This window comes from Rhipicephalus sanguineus, chromosome 1 (genome assembly GCF_013339695.2).
Source record: "Rhipicephalus sanguineus isolate Rsan-2018 chromosome 1, BIME_Rsan_1.4, whole genome shotgun sequence".
NCBI lineage: Eukaryota > Metazoa > Arthropoda > Arachnida > Ixodida > Ixodidae > Rhipicephalus > Rhipicephalus sanguineus.
Window position 1 is genome coordinate 246353020 of NC_051176.1, and position 19377 is coordinate 246372396.

At 42.3% G+C, this 19377-nt stretch overlaps 1 protein-coding gene across 2 annotated transcripts; it reads left to right on the forward strand.

The window, feature by feature from the left end:
- The first annotated feature begins 3103 nt into the window (after positions 1-3103).
- On the forward strand, positions 3104-19032 carry LOC119376173 (uncharacterized aarF domain-containing protein kinase 5). Of its 2 annotated transcripts, none has more exons than XM_037646104.2 (13): positions 3104-3215; positions 3693-3922; positions 3998-4061; positions 4409-4609; positions 5339-5479; positions 6269-6382; positions 7798-7929; positions 8808-8891; positions 13249-13330; positions 13418-13588; positions 14827-15004; positions 16266-16436; positions 18825-19032. In XM_037646104.2, the coding sequence occupies exons 1-13, from the start codon at positions 3195-3197 to the stop codon at positions 18946-18948; spliced, it is 1713 nt and encodes a 570-aa protein (XP_037502032.1). In that variant the 5' UTR covers positions 3104-3194; the 3' UTR covers positions 18949-19032. The 2 variants fall into 2 exon arrangements, with proteins under 2 accessions (XP_037502032.1, XP_049266902.1); XM_049410945.1 differs by having other exon boundaries at positions 16326-16436.
- Positions 19033-19377: the final 345 nt, after the last annotated feature.

Sequence of the window (19377 nt, forward strand, 5' to 3'; positions counted from 1 at the left end):
ATGTACATCAGCGACGTACTAAGCACATCAGCTGTACACCAACAGATAACGTAATAATTATGCACGTGCATATAAAAAATACTGCGAGACAACGGTAAACGTTTTACGTACAAACATGCAACAAATATTTTATTTGCATTACATACCTGCGACAGCACGGCACTTTTGCTATACAAGTAGACGGCCTCATGCCAGCAACAATGGAGTTCGCTCGCCGAAGCTGTCACGTGTATGGGGTGTATGGGGTATGCCCATCCAAGCGTCAGCTTGCACGAAGGCGATCTACGTCGGGTCGCTGTCGCGTGCATTTTCACTCACATGGGATTTGCCCTTAAATCTAACGCTAACAGTCGCGTGGCGCCGTCACTAGCTCAGGTGGTGTTACTTCTCTGTTTGTCGGAGTGCAACAGAGGCAGTGCTTTACCTGCTCCCCTTTTGTTTAAGGTAGCGAATGGAAAGGAAAAGCGGTAAAGGGCGGTCGCAGAAAAGGCGCTGTATGCCTGCTGGAAAACAATTCCCGCTCATTCTCTATATTTCGGGCTTGAGTCGGGCTTTGCGCCGGGCCCGAGCCCGGCCCGATAAAACTCCAAGTAGACCGAGCCCGGCTCGGGCCCGAGGTGAAAATACGTCGGCCCTCCCGAGCCCGGCCCGCGGGCCGGGCCGGGCTCGGGCTTTCGGGCTACCCGGAGCCCGTGCACACCTCTACTGCAGATCATAGTGAAGTGGGCTAGAAAATTATAACACCATGATGCTTCAGTGAGCCCGGGAGATGGACAAGGTCTCCAAGTTGCCTCCTAGGTGGTCCGGTCCCAGACCAGCAAGTCCCTGGATACTGTTTTAATAAAGTTATACCATGATATTTCAGCTGTCATATAGTCAGCATAATTTACGCTTGGGTGCTTTCGTCCGTAGCGTTGTATCAGCGGCTCTGATTTTGTTGTATCCATATAACAGCGGCAGACGGCAAAACACACAAAAGAATATAAAATAAATATAATGGCACATAGAAGGATAGAAAACAAATAGAAAAAGAAATAGACACGCTTGCCTCGTTGATTTTTACAGCGCAGCTGGCCAGCGGATCTCTCCGTTTGTTTGGGAGCAAAAACCCTAGTGCCACAAAAATTGGGCAAACCCCTCACCACCGGTCCATCAAAAATGAAGAAGTTGCATGCTGCTCAAATGGAAAGCTTTAAAAGCGCACACGCTACATTCAAATGGGACTCTCTGGACAGACATTGCAGTGATTGCACCTAGGGTGTGCGATCGGCCATGGTTCGGAATTTTGTGCCACCTCTTTGTAGTGTGCTAAGCAGCTTCGCTGGACATCCACCTTCACAGAGTGGTGGAATGGCTCCTATTTTTTCTTTTTTTTTCGTGTCTTCATTTTTTGCCGTGCGCTTCGCTATCGTGGATAAGCTGTACTACAGCGCCTATCGCAGTCTGTGTCTCTGTGAGCTGTTTTTGGACGTTAAGAATTTTCAGCAGAACCAATATGTCACGGATAATGCTGACGTTCAGGCCCTCACGTTGAAGCAATGTGGGAACACGCCGCAATAATGGTCTTAATTTCGGGGTAGCCGATTTCGATTTTCTGTCACCGATATTGTCTTTAATTGTTCATACAGCTTATCGCGATCCTTGCTGAATGCACTATCTGCACGTCCTGTTCTGTCCATTTCTCTTTTTTTTTAGTACGCTCAGCAACTTTTGATGCCGGCCTTTTCGCTTCCTTTCAGCTACCTTCAGTTTCACACGCCGCTGCTTGCGTCTTTTAACAGCGATGCTGCTTAAGCAGTCGGTAACTTGTGCTCCGTCGTAAAAAAATTGGCCGCCATCCCGCCCTGCGAACGCGAATGTCCAGCGAAGCTGTATCAAACACCGCACATGCTGATCGGTGGGGCGGGGGGTTATTATTACTTTAGAGTAGTCGTAGTGACACTCGCTTTCTGGTTGGTGTGGTATACCGTGATTGGTTCCGCGGCCATTTTCAGCAGGACGAATTTGTTCCTTTCATTGTATTCACGCTGTTCTTCTGGTGTCCTTAATTTTCGTGGTCTACCCATGACAGTCTTAGAATGGACCGAATGAGTTGATAGACGGGTCTGCCTTTTGTATATGAAAGCGCGCGAAACACACGCGGGGAGAAGGAAGGGTCTTTGACGTCATTCGACGCCCTCGTGTGAAGTGCAAATCAGCTGCAACCTAATCTTTACCGGGAAAGCGTGGAAGGGTGTTCTATTGTCCACACGCGCCTTATCATCCAGCATGCGGTTTTGATGCTTGTTTTGTGGCTTTCTTTATTGAAACGAATACTGAGCTCTATGCTGTATGCCTGACTGCAAAGAAAGATATGCCGTTAGCCTCCAGAGGTCGAAATTTAGTTGTAACTTGTGGCATTGCAGTTGTGCACGAGTCTACAGCGAACGCGGTCGTTGGCTCGTCTGTCCATCTCTCCGAATGCCCTTCCTCAGCGTCCGAGGTGAAAACGCAAGACATAAAAAGATAGAGAGACAGAGAAAAACATAGAAAGAGAAAAAGAGATAGAAAGAAACAGATACGAAAAAGAGATACAAGAAACAGAGAGAAAGATAATGAATAAATAAATAAATAAATAAATAAATAAACAGAAACAAGGAAGGCCACCCAGCTGCGCTCTTCCTTCAGGCTTGGCATTATTCTAGAACACTGTAGCATCACTGTGCGAAACTGCCATAATTTTTTTGTTCTGCTTGCCAATCCTGGCGCGCTCACTGGTACATTCCTTTACGGAGGATTGATGTTCACGACATGCTTCACAAACCTCAATTGAGGTTTAGCGCATAGGATCGACTCAGGATGACAGAAAACTCGAGGACACAGCGCTAGGGTCGCCACCCTAACAGCGCTACTCGTCGTCTCTTCTATCGTGCAGCTTCGTTTCAGCTAAACCTCAATGTAAGCTGTTTTCTTGAACAGTCATGTGCCCATATCCTAAGTTGGCATGAAAAATACTGCATACGGCCATACGACCAAGCGTGCAAAGCACCAACCGCCATTTGGTTTCAGTTTCAATTTCTTGGTAGTGAGCCAAGCAGTGCAGAAGTCGAATGCAGTCACAATCGTAGCCAATCCGACCTGTGTACTTGTAAGATGAAAACTTTGTGATGCTGAGTGATTTCAGTCTTTCATAACCTGTTGATTTGTTTAGCAAAATGATCTGCTCGATGCTAAAAGTGAGTGTCGTGCTTCAGTATTGAGATAGGGTAAAAACACTGCGTAGACTTGCTTTTCCTGGCACTTCCAGCTTTCAACGGCTTCTTTTTCCTTGGCTGTAAAACGTATTTTTCAGATGAATACGATCACCATTTCCTTGGTTAGAATGTAGTCAGCGGTTGTATTTGTAGTGATCGCCTTTGTTTCTCAGAAGTTATTTCTTGGATCTGCCGGCCTCAGATTGCATTGTAAATAATGTGTTCATCATGAATACTTTTAATTTTGTATTTGCGGCTGCAAAACGCCCTAACATAATTTGTACGCACACGCACACGCAGGTGAGTTGCCCTTCCACTTTCTTCGATCAGTTGTTCGTTTTCAATCATTGCTGCATCAATTGGAGGTGCTCGTTGGCAATTTGCCATTAATAGTTATCCGCCTAGCGTACGCTTTAACGGTGTCATTTAGTGATTTGCCGTGATTATTCATCGCTACAGGTGGCGCGACATCGCTTTGGCTGCACAGCACTAAGATTTTCTTCAAATGGTGTCGGGGTACGGTCACCAAAAATTGTTGCGACTCCAAATGTGAAAGGCCGACGCAGCCCCTACGTTTATGCATTTATTGGAGTTGCCGTCTCAGCCCCGCTCTTATGGTACCAAACACTGAGCGCACCCGACAAACGCTTTGTTCGGACTTCTTTTGGGGGACTGATCAGATTCGCCAAGTAAGCAGTGCTCACATCTCGGCAGTGTACTGTGAATACTGAAATTTGGTTTATTGCCTGCTTCTCTTTTCTTAGGACATTGAGAATCGGTCTTACGATCTCTTGCGACTACACGTACAGTGCGATCGGATATACTGAGGCAAGTAACGAGTACTATCTCCCCCACGCCCCCACCTCGTACTGTTCTTAAGTTGTTTGTACTGTCTGTGGGTTGTTTTCTCCGTTATCTATGTTGGCAAATTGGCTTCATATATCCTTTGCGACTAAGTACCCATATTCATTTCAGACAGCGTACTGACTGTCTTTTAATGCTGCTATATAGAGTTGAAATGCAAAAACTGCCATGTACTTAGATTTAGGTGCATGTTAAAGAACCCCAGGTGGCCAAAATTAATCCAGATTCCCACATATTTCATGCCTCATAGTCTTCAGACGGTTTTGTTACGTGAAATACTAGAATTTAATTTTTAAATATTGCTTTTGCAGGGAACTGAGGATTACAAGGCCATGATGAAGCGCTGTCACCAGCGCAATGCTGAGCGAATACTTAAGGGTTGCCTTCAGAATGGTGGTCTGTACATCAAGCTTGGACAAAGTCTGGTCGCTCTCAATCACCTTTTGCCACGAGAATACATTGACACCTTAGAGGTGCTTCATGACCACGCATTGGTGCGCAGTAAGGATGAGGTGAATTCTGCGACCATGACTTTGTCTGCATGCAACTGATTCCTTTTAAGAAGGTTTATGATGTTTATCTTTCTTAAAATTCACATTATTTCATGTGTATTAAAATTGCTTAATCAGTGAGCATACTTTGACACACCATGGTGGATTATTGGTGATGGCATTGTGCTATCGAGCACAAGGACGCAGAATACAATCCTGGCTGCCGATGCTGCATTTTTGTGGGTGCGGGATGCAAAAACACACTCGTACTGTGCATTGGTGCACATTAATGCACACGTGTGCTGTACTTGAAGCTACATACCAGCATGTATTCTTTAAACATATTCTTTAGAGAATGCATTTTAGGCTGACATTCAGGGAGAAATTGCATTTAACTAAATTTTCATAAGAATTGTTCAGAGTGCAAGAACTGTTAATTATGAGGCTTTGCACAAAAACAAGACATCCCTCATGATATTGTGCTGTGATGTGTCATTCATACATTGCTTTCCATTGTGGATTGCGTTTGTGGCTATTGTAAGAGAAACCTTGGTGCCTGCTTTCACTATTTGTTGAATCAATTGAGGTCAACATAGTGTTGCATTCCTTTAACCTTCTCCTGCCAGTTGTCTGAAAGTCCGCTTCGTAGTATTGCATAACAGTTTTGCCTATTTAGAATCGGCAATCACCCTACAGGAGGGATTTATTAAGCGCCATCTTGTGCAGTGAATATCCTTTGGTGTTTTTCAGATCAGTGAGCTGTTTAAGGAGGACTTTGGTTGCTTGCCCGAAGAAATGTTCAAAGAATTCAACCGCACACCTATTGCTGCTGCCAGCCTAGCTCAAGTTTTCAAAGCAAAGACTACTGAAGGACAAGATGTTGCTGTAAAAGTAATGTCTATTTTTGTGTGAATTCACATATAATTTTTGTAGATCATTGTACAAGACACATTATGATGAAACGCAGTGTTTTAATCAGGAAACGCTCTTTTATACTGAACACTTTAGTAGGGAAATTCGTCCAAATTAAATCTTGTTTATTACTGTCATTTGTTTATTTGTTTTGTTTATTACTATATACGCGAATGGTAGCTAAGTGGGATAGTTACTTTCTCAAACAGAACGAAGGAGTGAGAAACGATTGGGACAGTACTGTTGGGCTGTTTTAGTTGTTGAGGTACCAAAAAAAAGCAGATGTATGCAAATTCAGACTACTGTAATGTATCAAAGACAGCAAAGCTGCATAAGGGAGTTCAAACGCCCTTTGGGAAGTCCCACAGGTCTGCTTTGCTCCTGCCTGAAATCTACTCAAGACTTTGCCGATGATTCACTATACATCTTTTGCGACTCTTTCATTATACCCAAGCTTTAACAAGCACTTTTCTGTATTTGAGCTTAGCACCTTCATACTTGCCATTAAATTTGTTGCATATTCCTGTATGCTGCAGACACCAGCCTGCACGTTCCAACACCTTCTTAGGGCTACATTGTTGGCTTTTAGTGATGGTACTTAACTAATACTGGTGTATGGCTGTGTGTTCTCACTGACATGGACATTTCATATTGACTGTGCCAGTGCATGCTGCCATTGGGTTTCACCATTGCTGGATGAAAATTATTTTGGGATCCCTCTTCATAACTTCACTGTACAATGATGTTACTTTTCTGTTGTCTTTTCAGGTGCAGTACATTGATTTACAGCAACGTTTCAGTGGTGACTTGAATGGCATTGGTATCTTAGTGCATATTGTCAGTTGGATGCACCCCAATTTTAACTTTGCTTGGGTCCTTGATGTAAGTATGACATTGTGGTTGAAAATTGATATGTTTCAGTGTCATGTGGCTTCCTTGTTACTAGCTTTGTAAATAATCCACTGTTCCATCTCGTGTAACTTACAGTAGTTTTTATCCATGTGTGATGTTCTGTCATCATCATCAGCCTATTCTATGTCCATTGCAGGACAAAAAATGCCCCTCTCAATGATCTCCAATTTGCCCTGTCTTGCACAAGCTGATTTCATTTTATTCCTACAAATTTCTTAATTTCATTACCCCACCTTACCCTCTGCCATCCTCGGCTGTGTTTCCCATCCCTTGTTATCCCATCACTCTAACTTTTTTTCTTGCTATCCCTTCTTTCTACTTGGGCCAGGTGGGTACTTGTGTTGCAGTATTCATGACGTGAGCAGTAACAAGTTATTACCTTAATTGTTAAATGGCTTCTGAGGAAATCTTTTCTTATACACTTGTGGTGGCTTTAAAATTGAATTTTTTAATTCTTGTGCATCCCTAACATGTTCACAAATGCGGCCACATCTGTTAATTCTTAAAATATAGGTACTAATCAGAGTACTAAAAGGCATGCTGAACGTGTGTAAGCTGCCTCGTTCTTATGATAGCATTTAAAAAACAAAGCAGGGCTCTCACTTGTAAAGGCTTTCTTCAAATGGCATTCGGGCGTCCGCTTATATCTACATATCTACAGTTATGGATCCCGTGAATGTCTGCTTTTTTGCGGAGGGTCTTCGGCGGTCGCACAACTTTTTCATAAGGTTTCACAACCTTTAAAAAAGTAATTTTCATGCACGTGATCACTGTTAGCGGCCAATATTTATCCCCTCATTGACTGTGTGCGTGCTCATGTATTTGTTTAGTGTAACCTTTAGGCAAGTTATAGCCCGTAACTTTAGGCCCATTCACAACCATGTCAATGCATGTCCTTGCACAGCATGATCTTGCGCTCTTTAAGACATTGTTCTGGCACTCCTTGGCCATGCATCAGTTACTGTTCCTTGAACACAGCACTCATGAACACAGTATTATGTGCTGTTTCCTTGTTTCACTGTTTTCAATGTTGTAGTGTACAAAATGATGGAATAAAGTAATAAGCCTAAGTTTTGTTTGCCTCATAGACTCGGCACAAACTTCACATTTCACCTCATTTAGAAGTGATTACTTGGGGATTGGTCTGATATTTGAAAGTTGTTCGTCTAATCTTCATATTCAATTTGATTCAGAAATGTCATTATTAAACATTCTTGCTTATGACTTCTCCAGTTCATGTTGGTCACCTACTGATTACAGTTTGGGGTTATGTGTCAGAGTGTTACAGATAGCAGTGTTAATCAGCTGTATACTGCATCCTGCTTGCAGTTCATGTATTATGTAAACCAAAGTTCATGCTGAAATCTTTTTTTTTTTTTTTGCAGTATCTTAAGTCGTGTTTGGTAAAAGAGTTGGACTTCGTGCATGAAGCTGGCAACATGGAACGCTGTGCCCGAGATTTAGCCTACCTCCCATATGTTTCAATTCCCAAAGTTCACTGGAACAAGACAAGTAAAGTAGGTAAATACTGCCAAATTTGCATTAATATCTTTGCTAAGAAGGACCCGCTTGTTTCTTTGTCAAAAATACCAAGTTTGTTAGTGCTTACACGCAAGCACTCCACAGTACTTAACTCTTGGCCATAGCCTCACCAACTGTTACCGTGCAGTTCTCGCAGACTTGCGCCATAAGTACTGTGCGGGTACATTTGTGCTGTCATTGCAGTGCACTTGATCAGCGTATGATAAGCTACATTTGCACTGAATTCAAAGAAATAAATAGACATCATAGTGCTAGTATTGCATCTACTCAGGTTTGATTGTTCTATACAAAATGCAGCATTATTGTGAGAGGATTGGCTTGAAGGAAAGCCTGCATGATGCTGGAAGGTGCTTTCGTCTCGAGCCTTCTGTCATATTGCTTTCACACTGTGGCTGCCATACTTAAATATTTCAAACATGCACCAAGATCTTAGCTCCTGAATGCTGGCTGTGTGTGTGGTTGGAATGGCCAGCAGTATGGTTTGGTAGGTTAAGGTGAATGGATCAGGGGTAGTGTTATCCGTTGCACTTCTTGCTAACCTGTCCTCTCCTTTAGCTCATGTGTACATCTCGTGATACTACGCGTTTGACAAAGATGCTGTATGTACTCCCTTAGTTTTTACATTTGATGAGCTCTTGATATGCTAACACATGTGGCAAGTAGTGATAATGTGGAGAATTGGCCAGCAATGCAGGATAGGTGCACCTGCAGCTATCCATGCCCCTCTTCCTCACTTGCTTGAAAGTATGTAAAAGTGTTTGCAATAATTTTAACCTACTAATGAACATATGACTTTGTCATATCATCTGCAACTTTAAAAGCTGCTTGCTGATTTGTTACCATTGTATTTCAGAGAGTACTCACTATGGATTTTGTCAATGGAGTCAAGATAAGTGATGTCAAGGGAATTAAAAAGCTTGGTCTTGACCTTGCTGATGTGAGTGGTGCACTTGTTTGATTTGCATTAGTGTTTTTTTTTTTAAATTTAAAATTGTGTTGGATAAGGCTTTCTTTTTTCAAACATTGGCTTTTTCGCATTATAGTGTGTCTGTGAAACATAATATTACCATGTAATTTGTGCACGTACAACTTAAGTACATTTGTGCTCGAACTAGTTCATTGAATTGGAGAGTTCACAAAATTAGGAAAGGGATTTTTTCGGTCCTTTTAAATCTAAAATTGTAGCGTAGCGACACCCATGGAAAAGCTACCGTAATGTTGTATTTGCCACTAACCCACGCCTGTAAGTGTGAAAGGTCTGTGAGGATGGCCCAGACATAGAGCCTTTCATGTTCAGGCGATGTAGATTAGGTCACGTCAGGCGTTGACAAACTGCCGACATATGAAGACAAGGAGAACGATCATGGTAACTTTGCAAGCAGGTCGACAGGCAAGAAAGTTGCGAGGAAACGATCCTGGGACGGAGTTTACAGGGACAATAAAGCCCCGCCGCCCCTAACACTGTCTGGTACGTAAGAATGCTACCGAATGTTGAGTCCGCTGTTCCGTGCATGGGTGCGGCGTGCAGATTCATCAAAATTAAACTAGGGTTGTGACTAGGGTGGCTATGCGGTCTAACTCGGTAGCGTTACAGTGCACATTTGAAGAAAAACCCTCTTTGTCAAAATTAGAAAGAAATCACCGCATTTTTACTCATTTATTTCAGGAAAAATTTTGTTAAATCAGGCTTGGTGCCAAGTTAATTTCATTAATTCAAGTTGATGACAACATTGAACCCTACGGGTACCTGCCGGGGAATTGAAGTTTCGTCGTTAGATTGGGAACTTTGTAAAACCGGGTTTCGGTGGGTCGAGTTTTAACTGTAATTCTTTTTTGCTTGAATTGAAGCATATGATGACCATAAATCTTTTTGTGCATTTGTATTAGTGTTTCTGGGCTGATAGGTACAATTTGCGAAAGATCTGTAATTTCTTTGCTAAAGTCTCTCAAGGATGCTGTTCAGGGGCGTAGCCAGAAATTTTTTTCGGGGGGGGTTCAACCATACTTTATGTATGTTCGTGCGTGCGTTTGTATGTGTGCGTGCCTATATACGCGAGCAAAACTGAAAAATTTCGGGGGGGGTTTGAACCCCCCCAACCCCCCCCTTGGCTACGCCCCTGATGCTGTTCATACATTAGCCACAGTTTCCGAATCTTTGACTCATTATGACTACTGCTCTTGCATGCCTACCCAGACGTTGTCATCTTGTATGCTTCGTACCTACTTTACAGCCACAAAAGGGTTTCTGTGTAAGTGGATATTCTGATGAGTGGTATGATTGTTATATATTGTATGTAATCATTAGGTCCTTTTAATTTCTACAGCTTTGAAATATACCGATATATAATTGACAAATATTCATTTTTCCCTATTTTTGTGTTGTTGTGTTCTCCTCGCTAGCGGAAACATGCAAAACACCTCAACAAGTGGCATAGTTTAATAACTGGAAAATGAGCATGATATCAAATGATGTGATCTTTCCTTTGAAAGTTTGTTGCATGTAACAGTTGCCAGAACCAGAGTAAAGCAGCCGCCATTGTGCATTACCATTTAGCAGCTTCTGGATAAAAAGCATGAGTGTGGTAGATGAAAGGATAACGTGGACATTTGAAAGTAAATGGGCGTGACTAGCGCTGACTTCAAACATAGTAGGTTTGTTCAGAAGCACACAAGTAGTGTATATGTACTTGTATCTTATTCCACTTATCTCACTTCAAAAAAAAACATGTACGGTAAAAACAACGAAAAACTATTGCAATTAACTACAGTGCTGCATAGTGGAGGTACACATTTTAGGCACAATTAACAATTGGCAGTATTAACACCAGTGTGAAAACAAAAACTACATGCCCCCACCCCCCACCAGAAAAAAAAAATGTTTTTCTTATATCATCTAATTTTTTTTTGAAGGCAAGGCACCGTACGTGCCCTGCCTTCAAAAACAAAAAGATTCAGTTATCTCCCCATATAGCTAGTCCCTGTAGCAAAGTTTTTTATCATGCTAGTTTTTATATTACTTATAGTCAGTTGGCACTAAAATACACACCTACACTGTACAATGGCGTGGTTTATTATAATAGTTTTATTGTGATCAATTCCTTGGCCTTTATGCTTTAATTAAGGTGCAGGGGCGTAGCCAGAAATTTTTTTCGGGGGGGGGGGGGGGGGGGTTCAACCATACTTTATGTATGTTCGTGCGTGCATTTGTATGTGTGCGTGTATATATACGCAAGCAAAACTGAAAAATTTCGGGGGGGTTGACCCCCCCCCCCCCCTTGGCTACGCCCCTGTTAAGGTGCATGTTAAAGAATGCCAGTCAGTCAAAATTCATCCGCAGCCACCCGCTATGACTTTTTTTTCCAGGCTATGATGTGGCCGAGTAATCATCGTCTGGTTTTGGCAGGAAAACACGAAAAATTCAATTTAAAATTTATGCATCGGTTAGAAAACTTCATTAATAATTTCTGCATTCTTTAGCTCATTCTGGGCAGTTAGTGATACCTTGCTTCGTTTTGGGTCTCTTCGATAAAAGAGCTGTGTGTAAGGTTGGATTGGGCGAAGCGTCGGTTTCCCAGCACAGCAGCCACATTGTTTTAACTATTTGACCACATTGAGTACATTTTGTTTGTTTCATTAGGGCACATGCACCTCTCCCAAGGCAGTGTCAATGAACTCTTTGAAATGATTTGCATTTGCGTCGTGCCACATAGCATGAGTGATAGCATGTGTGCTTGCACCTGTTTTCATTGTGTCGCAGACTAATCACTGTCCTTCCCATGGGTCACGGCTGGGAGAGTGCCAGTTTCTCCCATTCTTTCCTAGTGGTAGCTTGCAAGTTGAGATGCCTTTCTAAGCTGCATTACCTTCAGATACAGGGTGATAATGCAAAAGACGAAGACAGAGAAGAGGCTTGACACACACAAGCACTGACTTACAACAGTCTTTTGTGCTGTCACCCTGTATCATGCCAAACCAACAAGCCCAAACAGCTACCCTAGTGAACCACCTTCAGGATCAGCCTACAATCCCTAGTCCTTTCATTGCAGCAGCTTTACGCTATGTGAACATTGCGTGACATTTTACCACCCTTGTGTTGGACCCAGCTTGTAAAGGAACAAGTTGTAATGTTCCTTCATCACAGAAAAAGAAGGGATGGGTGGTGTGGTAGGAGGGACTGTCATTGTGCCATTACCATCATGCTCAGATTCGTTGTCTTCCTGCTTGCGTCACCCGCACAAGTGCCTGCTTTGCACAGTCTGCCTGGTAACTGCAGATACCCAGCTACCTGCAAAATGCTTTACATAAAACTGATTCCATTGGAATGCGTGACCTACTTTTCTACTTTTTTACTTTTTAAAATTTTTTCACTTTACTTTTGTGGAATTGCAGGAATAAAGCCTCTGTATTTTTATTTTATTTATTTAAACTTCACCTACATCGCCGTAAGTCATTGCATAGGGGGAGGTGGACATGGGTCACAACATAACACAATGAGCAACAGATACAACAATACACAAGGTACTTAAAAAAAACGCTGGAATTATATTGAATTACAAAAATTATAAAAAAATACCATCACAATCATACATTTTAAACATCGCAACTCTGAGTTAATAAACCATTCTTAATGACAGTAATAATGTAGGAATTCTTACAGGGAGTATCACTCGCATACTTCTGTCTAAACGTTTGTTTCAAGTCTGCATTTGCTACATTTATTTATTTTTCAAAGAAATCTGCCCCTTTCTTCATCCTGTTTGATATCACCTACAACTTTGTATATTAACTGTTTCCCAGCTTGGTGCAGTTGCCATTAAGATGCCACTTAGAGCATTCATCATATTCAGTGCGTGCCACATTCTTTGCTTGCTTGTTTTTAGTGTTGCTCTGTGGCACAGCAATTTGTTCAAAATGCTTTTGCTTTGTATCCAACAGCAAGCTTATCTATGTTTTGTTAGTGTTGCAATATATTATATGGCAAGAACTTATGTGTGTTGGTAAACAGAACTGCCTTTCTTAGAATTCTCCTCTGGACACCGGAGCAATATTCCTTGATTTCTTATCTTCTTACTTCTATGTCAGAGCTGAGAGAAAAAGAGCACATAGTATGCAGCAATGCATATTGAGGCATCACACATTCTGAAAATATTTGTCAGCCGTACTTTAGTACTAGTACGCAATACAGCACTGCTTTTTGTACTGAAGAATTAACTGCATGCCATGCTTGTTTTTATTTATTTTTTGTTGTTTTTCAGATGTTCAGCTTGTGCAACATTTACCATTTATTTTTTTAGGTCGATCGAAAGATGGTGTCGGCATTTGCCGAGCAGATATTTCACACCGGCTTTGTCCATGCAGACCCCCACCCTGGCAATGGTCAGTTACATACAGGATGAAAAGTAACAAGTTCACCTTTGCTCATTCTAAAGCTTTTGCATCGTATGTTATGTCATCTCCTTTCAGTGTTTGTTGAGAAAGGAAAGGATGGAAAAGCAAGAATTATTCTTTTGGATCATGGGCTATACGAGTTCATTTCTAAGGAAAACAGACTCTCTCTTTGTCAGTTGTGGAAATCCATAATTATGAATGACCCTGTTGGAATGAAGATGCACTCTCTTGAGTTGGGTGTCTCAAGTAAGTCTCTCTTTATTGCACTTGTTGCACTAATCGTTCAATAGGTTCTTCATAATAAGCATCAGTGCCTGAACATTTACTTAGATGAGCTGTTTGTGTTATGGTTTGCTAGAGAATTGGCTATTATGGTGATTATATAACACGGAGGTGAGAACAGTCACTGTTGAAAGCAAGACAGCTAGAATTTTTTCTTGCATTTGTTGAGAATAAACAAGTAGGCAACATTGCAAACCTTGTGTTCTGAAAGTGACAAAAATGTCTGCTTAGAGTATGAAGCGATGTGTTGCAAATAAGCCTGAAAGAGTAATGATAGCATATTTCATAATATGGCATTGTTAATTACTGTACATCTGTTGATACATTTGTTGACAGCCTAGGGCATAGGTCGGCGTACTCGCTCGCAAGTACAGTGACCTAATTGGCTCTTTGTTCGTTCCACATGCTTGAGATGAAGTGTTAGTGATTGATGAAGCGTTTGTGTGGACATGAGTGAACGAATGTGAGTGCCAGTGAATTTGAGTGTATGTGTGTTTGATCAGTGAGTGCCTGCCAACGTGATTATAGAAGAAAGTCACTGACAATAGTACTGAGTGAACGTGAGTGTTTAGGGGAGCGAGTGCCAGGGAGTGGGAGCGGATGCAAATATAGGCACGAATGTTTGCTGGTAAATGTGAAGGGAGATCACTATTGTGACATTGGTGGGTGTGAATTGACATAACTTAAGAACGTGCATGAGTGCACATTAGTGTGTGTGAGTAAATAGGCTGTGAAAGTATTGGTGAGCGAGATTGAGTGATTATATTGGCTTATTTTGCTGACCTATGGCCGAGGGACTCATCTCCGCATGGAAGAGCAAGAAAATGCATACTGTAGGATGCAATGTTTCTGGACTTTTAATAAAAAAATAATTTTTGTATCAGCAATACAGGTGGCTGTTATTGTATCTATTAGCTTTCCCATGCCTAGAATGGGTAGCTTCGCCTAAACTGCCTGCAGTTGCTCTAAAAGTAAATGTTTGAGCATAATAAAAAGCTTAATTTATAGGCCCATGCTTTTGTGTTGAAGCTAACCTTTGATGTAGTTGAAAATTTCGTTGCAGTGTGCTTTTAAGCAAGGATAATTGGCCAGAGATTTTTATTCTTCATGCATTCTATCAGCTGAGACACTAGATAGCATTGTGTTTATGCTTAGGATATGAAACATGCTGTTGCAGAGCTAGCTGCATCTTTTTGCTTTAGATTACCCCATCTTCTGCGAGATCCTGATGCAACGGCCCCTGAAGCGGCAAACGTTGCACTTGCGCAATCAGCTGTCCAGTGAAGATGTGGCCTACATGCGCACCATGGTGCAGAATCACTTTGATGAGGTCATGGACTGCATTCGCAGCCTTCCTAGGCCCATGCTGCTCGTATTCAGGTAGCACTAACTGGTCTTTCATTGTTATACTCAGGCCAGAGCACAGATTTAACGTAGTACATACTGTCACTGATTTTTAGGTTATAGTATGTCTATTCTCTTTTATTGTCGTTTATTCTTAGTTATTTGATGCTGCTTGTCAAGTGGCCAACCATCTATGTTTTTCTTTTGCTTCTAGTTGTGAAACATCGATTTGTTATCAGGCTGTCCATCATTGCTCTGAAACCATCTGACACTAGTGTGTGTCTCGCATGCATTTGTTTAGAGGAGGTGCATCTTAGAAAGCGGTTTTTTTAATATAATGATGGTAGGGTTGTTAAAGTGACAACAGTGGTATTTTTTTGTGCTTTTCATTCATTTAGGTAATTATTCATGGCTTTTTTATGGTGTATACAGCATCATTGTGCTATTAATTCTTTTGTGTACATATCTTCATTTGCATATCATTCGAATGATTATTTTGCAACTGCTCATTTTATACTTAGGTAATAAAATTCGTCAAATAGAGATATAGTTTGGAAGAAGTTCAGTATTCTAAGCGTCCGTACTCCAGCCTGCTCTGCTAGAAGGCTTTTTGTCCCCTTTTCGATAATTTGTAAGAGGCAGCAGATACAGATTGTGCACACATGGCGGAAAGTTTCTGCAAACTTTATTAATTATGAGGTACTTTTATGGAGGCAAAAAGCTTCACATGAAAGCCTGTTCATGTCTCAATGCAAGAATGCACCATTGAATGACGTGTGCGGGGTCATGACACCAAGAACAAGGGGTCAGCCAGTTTGTTGCATTTTGTTGCAATACAAAAGTAAAACAAGGTACAGAGGTTTGCTTGCACTGAGTCACATTGGCAATTTACCACATGGGCACCAATTGGCAAACATCTCTGCTTAGAGGTTCATTTTGTACAATGTCAGGCAGGGGTGTAGCCAGAAATTTTTTTCGGGGTTGGGGGGGTTAACCGTACTTTATGTATGTTTGTGCATGTGTTTGTATGTGTGCGTGTATATATACGCCAGCGAAATTGAAAATTTTCGGGTTGGGAGAGGTTTGAACCCTCCCCCCCCCATTGGCTATGCCCCTGATGTCAGGCTGGAGTGAATGTTAGTTACTGCAGTTCTAAACTGATGCAAAGATTAAATGTAGCATTATTATAGTGGCATCAGCTTGTAGTAGGCTGGCTGCATATAATGTTTCACGAACTTGAGATTTTTGAGCGTGTGCCTTTCTCTTCTCTTACTTGATGCTACTTTCAAACTTTCAGGAACATAAATACTGTACGCTCTATTACGAAAAACCATGGCCATCCTATTGATCGCTTTAGCTTGATGGCTCGCATTGCTACTCGGCGGCTCACCTTGAACATGGACCATGCCAGCTTGCCGGTCATACTACGCCACTGGTGGAGTTGCATGATGTTTGAGCTGAGGCTAAGGTATGTGTGCGTAAACTCACTTGCCAAGCACCAAGGTGTTAAGCTATGTATAAAACTTGTAAAAGCAAAAAGTTTACAGTGTTAGCATTCATATGTTGCTGTGAAGAAGAAATAACCTTCCTAATGCAAAGTGTGAGCATAGTGAGCATAATTAAACTTGCTATTCTCATTTGTCAGTTGCTAACAGTCACTTAATGGGTGACCCCTTATTCGTCCACCAACCTATGTCTGAAATGTGTGCCATAGTGTGGCAGACAACGAAGAGGGCCAGGAGAAGAGTGGCCCTTAAGATCACGTGCACGCTCACAATCTTGGAGCGCATGCCACGCAGCATTTCTTTGTCTGTAATGTTGCGGCATGTCCAACGTGATTGGCACAGCAGAAGTAGCAAGCAATGAAAAGGTGTCACAATTGTGACTCTTCGAAGTGGAGTTGTTTTCTTTCACAAGTGGCTACCCAGGTAACACTGACCCATCTTAAAGACGTCTCTCACGTAGCTTGCTTAAGCTTGCAAGATATCTATAGCTGAGCTTGGTGAAGCCATACATGCAGACCGGAAAGGCTGTAGACGTCGGATAGCATACCTGCCAAGTCTCCTGGATTACCCGGGAGACTCCCAGATTTCGAACGTTTCTCCCGGTTGTACGGGTCATACGAAAATCTCCCGGAAATCCAGTTTTGCCCCGCGCGTCCAGTGCATTGCGCGCCCCGTGCGTCACGCTGACGCGAGGTGGGACGTTTCGCGTACAGATGCGCTACACGCAATTTAAAAATTGATCCTAAATGTGTTATAGGTTATATCAACCGTTAATATTTCGTAGATGATGCGTTTGTGTACACACAAATCTATCCCACAAGTTATCTCGCCTTCAAAATTTTGTGTCGTTACTGCTTTAAGTGGAGAGCCCAGCACTTGAAAGGGTAGCCGTTACCGATGTCTGTCGAGATAGCGCGTTCGCTCGCGACCGTCCCCGTCTCAACGGCGCCCCTTATGGTCCCTTGCCCGACGAAATAACTGGTAAGCAAGCGACGACAGGCCTCGCACGCGGAGCGATGTTATCGCATGTGCCCTTCGCGCGACGGTGATGGCCGGGTCGTTTCATCTCTGCTTCAACCGCGTTCGTCCCTAGCGCTAGCGCGCTTTTACTCGCACGTGAAACAGACGATGCGTAAGCGATGTTATCGGTTTGGACTCTGTACAGATCAGCGGCGACCGCAAAATCCTGCTGACAGTGTCAATATAATTGCTATCGCAGTACCCCCCCCCCCCCCCCGCGGTCGGCACACTTCATACACCCCCCCCCCTTCCCCGTTGAGTAGATCTCCCCGATACCGTTTCTCCAAACTTGGCAGGTATGGGATAGTCAGCTAATTCTCCCTCCAGTATTGTCTTGGCGACGTCTTGGGAAACCACTGGCAGCTGTACTGCAGACGTTTTTAACTTAGATTACTTTAGTTATTCTACACTTTGCTCAAACAGTCTTTCACTATGAAAGTGAGTTTTGTTTTTCTTGCTATTAAGGAGGTACTAGATTGCTGCTAGTATATATGTGTAGTTCAAATGTGAGAAGGGCACATCCAACTAACACTCATATGCTGTGGTAACCAACAAACTTGAAAATGCCATGCACACATGTTCAGCGAAAGTCTGCAATGCTTATAACACATAGCTACAACATGTATTGCGATCCAGGTTGGTCAGATGGCATAGCTGTAGCAGCAAAAGTTTTCGATTATCACAACCTTTGAAGGTTTGTGTCTGCGGGCTTGTTTATTTATCCGTACCAGAAAAATGTGTGCACTGCAAATGGCTGCAGTCAGGATGTCCGATTGCTCGCAAATTTTGCCAGATGGTTGGATGTGCCAGGAAGGATACAGTTGAAAGGCAACAAAATTTATTACACAGATACACAGCAGTGAATAAAGGGCAATGGCTTTTCACTGCATGTCAAGTCTAGATGCATGTCTGGCAGAAATCATACTGCAGTACAAATCAGACTGCAGACATCGGTGGTATGCTTGATCAAGCACCGTCTGAAATAGACATGTGCACAGTAACTGCAGGCATACGTCTGAAATATGTAAATTGTAAGTCGCACTATAGACGCCTGTGTCATTGCTTGTTCTGGCTCTAGCTATAAGCTGCTTCAAGATGAGCCAAGTAAGCTAGTAGCCGACCTTCGTTGCCTGGGTAGTGCTGAACTAACTTCAAAACACGGTACTTCGTGGGCAGAAAAATTACCTACTGCTTTACGGAGGACTGAAATTGTGCTAATAATTGTCATGCACTTAGAAAATTAGGCGTAATTGCCACTTGTAGGCCTTAAGTGCAGACGATGCTGAATCCCCTCCCCCTTTTTTTCTTTTACTGCTTTTTCTTCTAACTAGGTTGGAGCACTGGCAGTTGAGGTTCTCACTGCTGTACCTGCGCTTATTGCTTTGGATCAAAGGGCCTAGCAAGAACATAGAATATATGATGGAGCTTGCTGCTGGGGACATATCTCCAATGTAGTTTATACCTACGCTGAAGGACTATTATTGCACTGTTATAGCAAACTTTATTTTTGTGACATCATGTTGATTTAATGTGAATAAACTGTTGCTATATCTTGTTCACTGCAAAGCATGTTTTGCACACCAGACTGAAATTACATAGATTCAGCAGTCATTTTGCTAGATTGGGAATCTGTGATTCCCAAGGGTGGACGTTCTAAAAATTTTGTGTACTGATGAAAATATATGTTGCAGTACATTCACAGAGCAGTCTGGCTACATAGTTTTGTAAGCAGAGGAGTCTGACATAATTAGATGAGTGTGCCACTTGTGTTCGGTATGTTTTGTTAGTACAGTGCACCTGTAGGCTTATTACCAAGTGTAACCAGACCAGAAAATCCTTGAATCGCCAAACATGATTTTGAAGAGAAATATTAAACTGGAATGT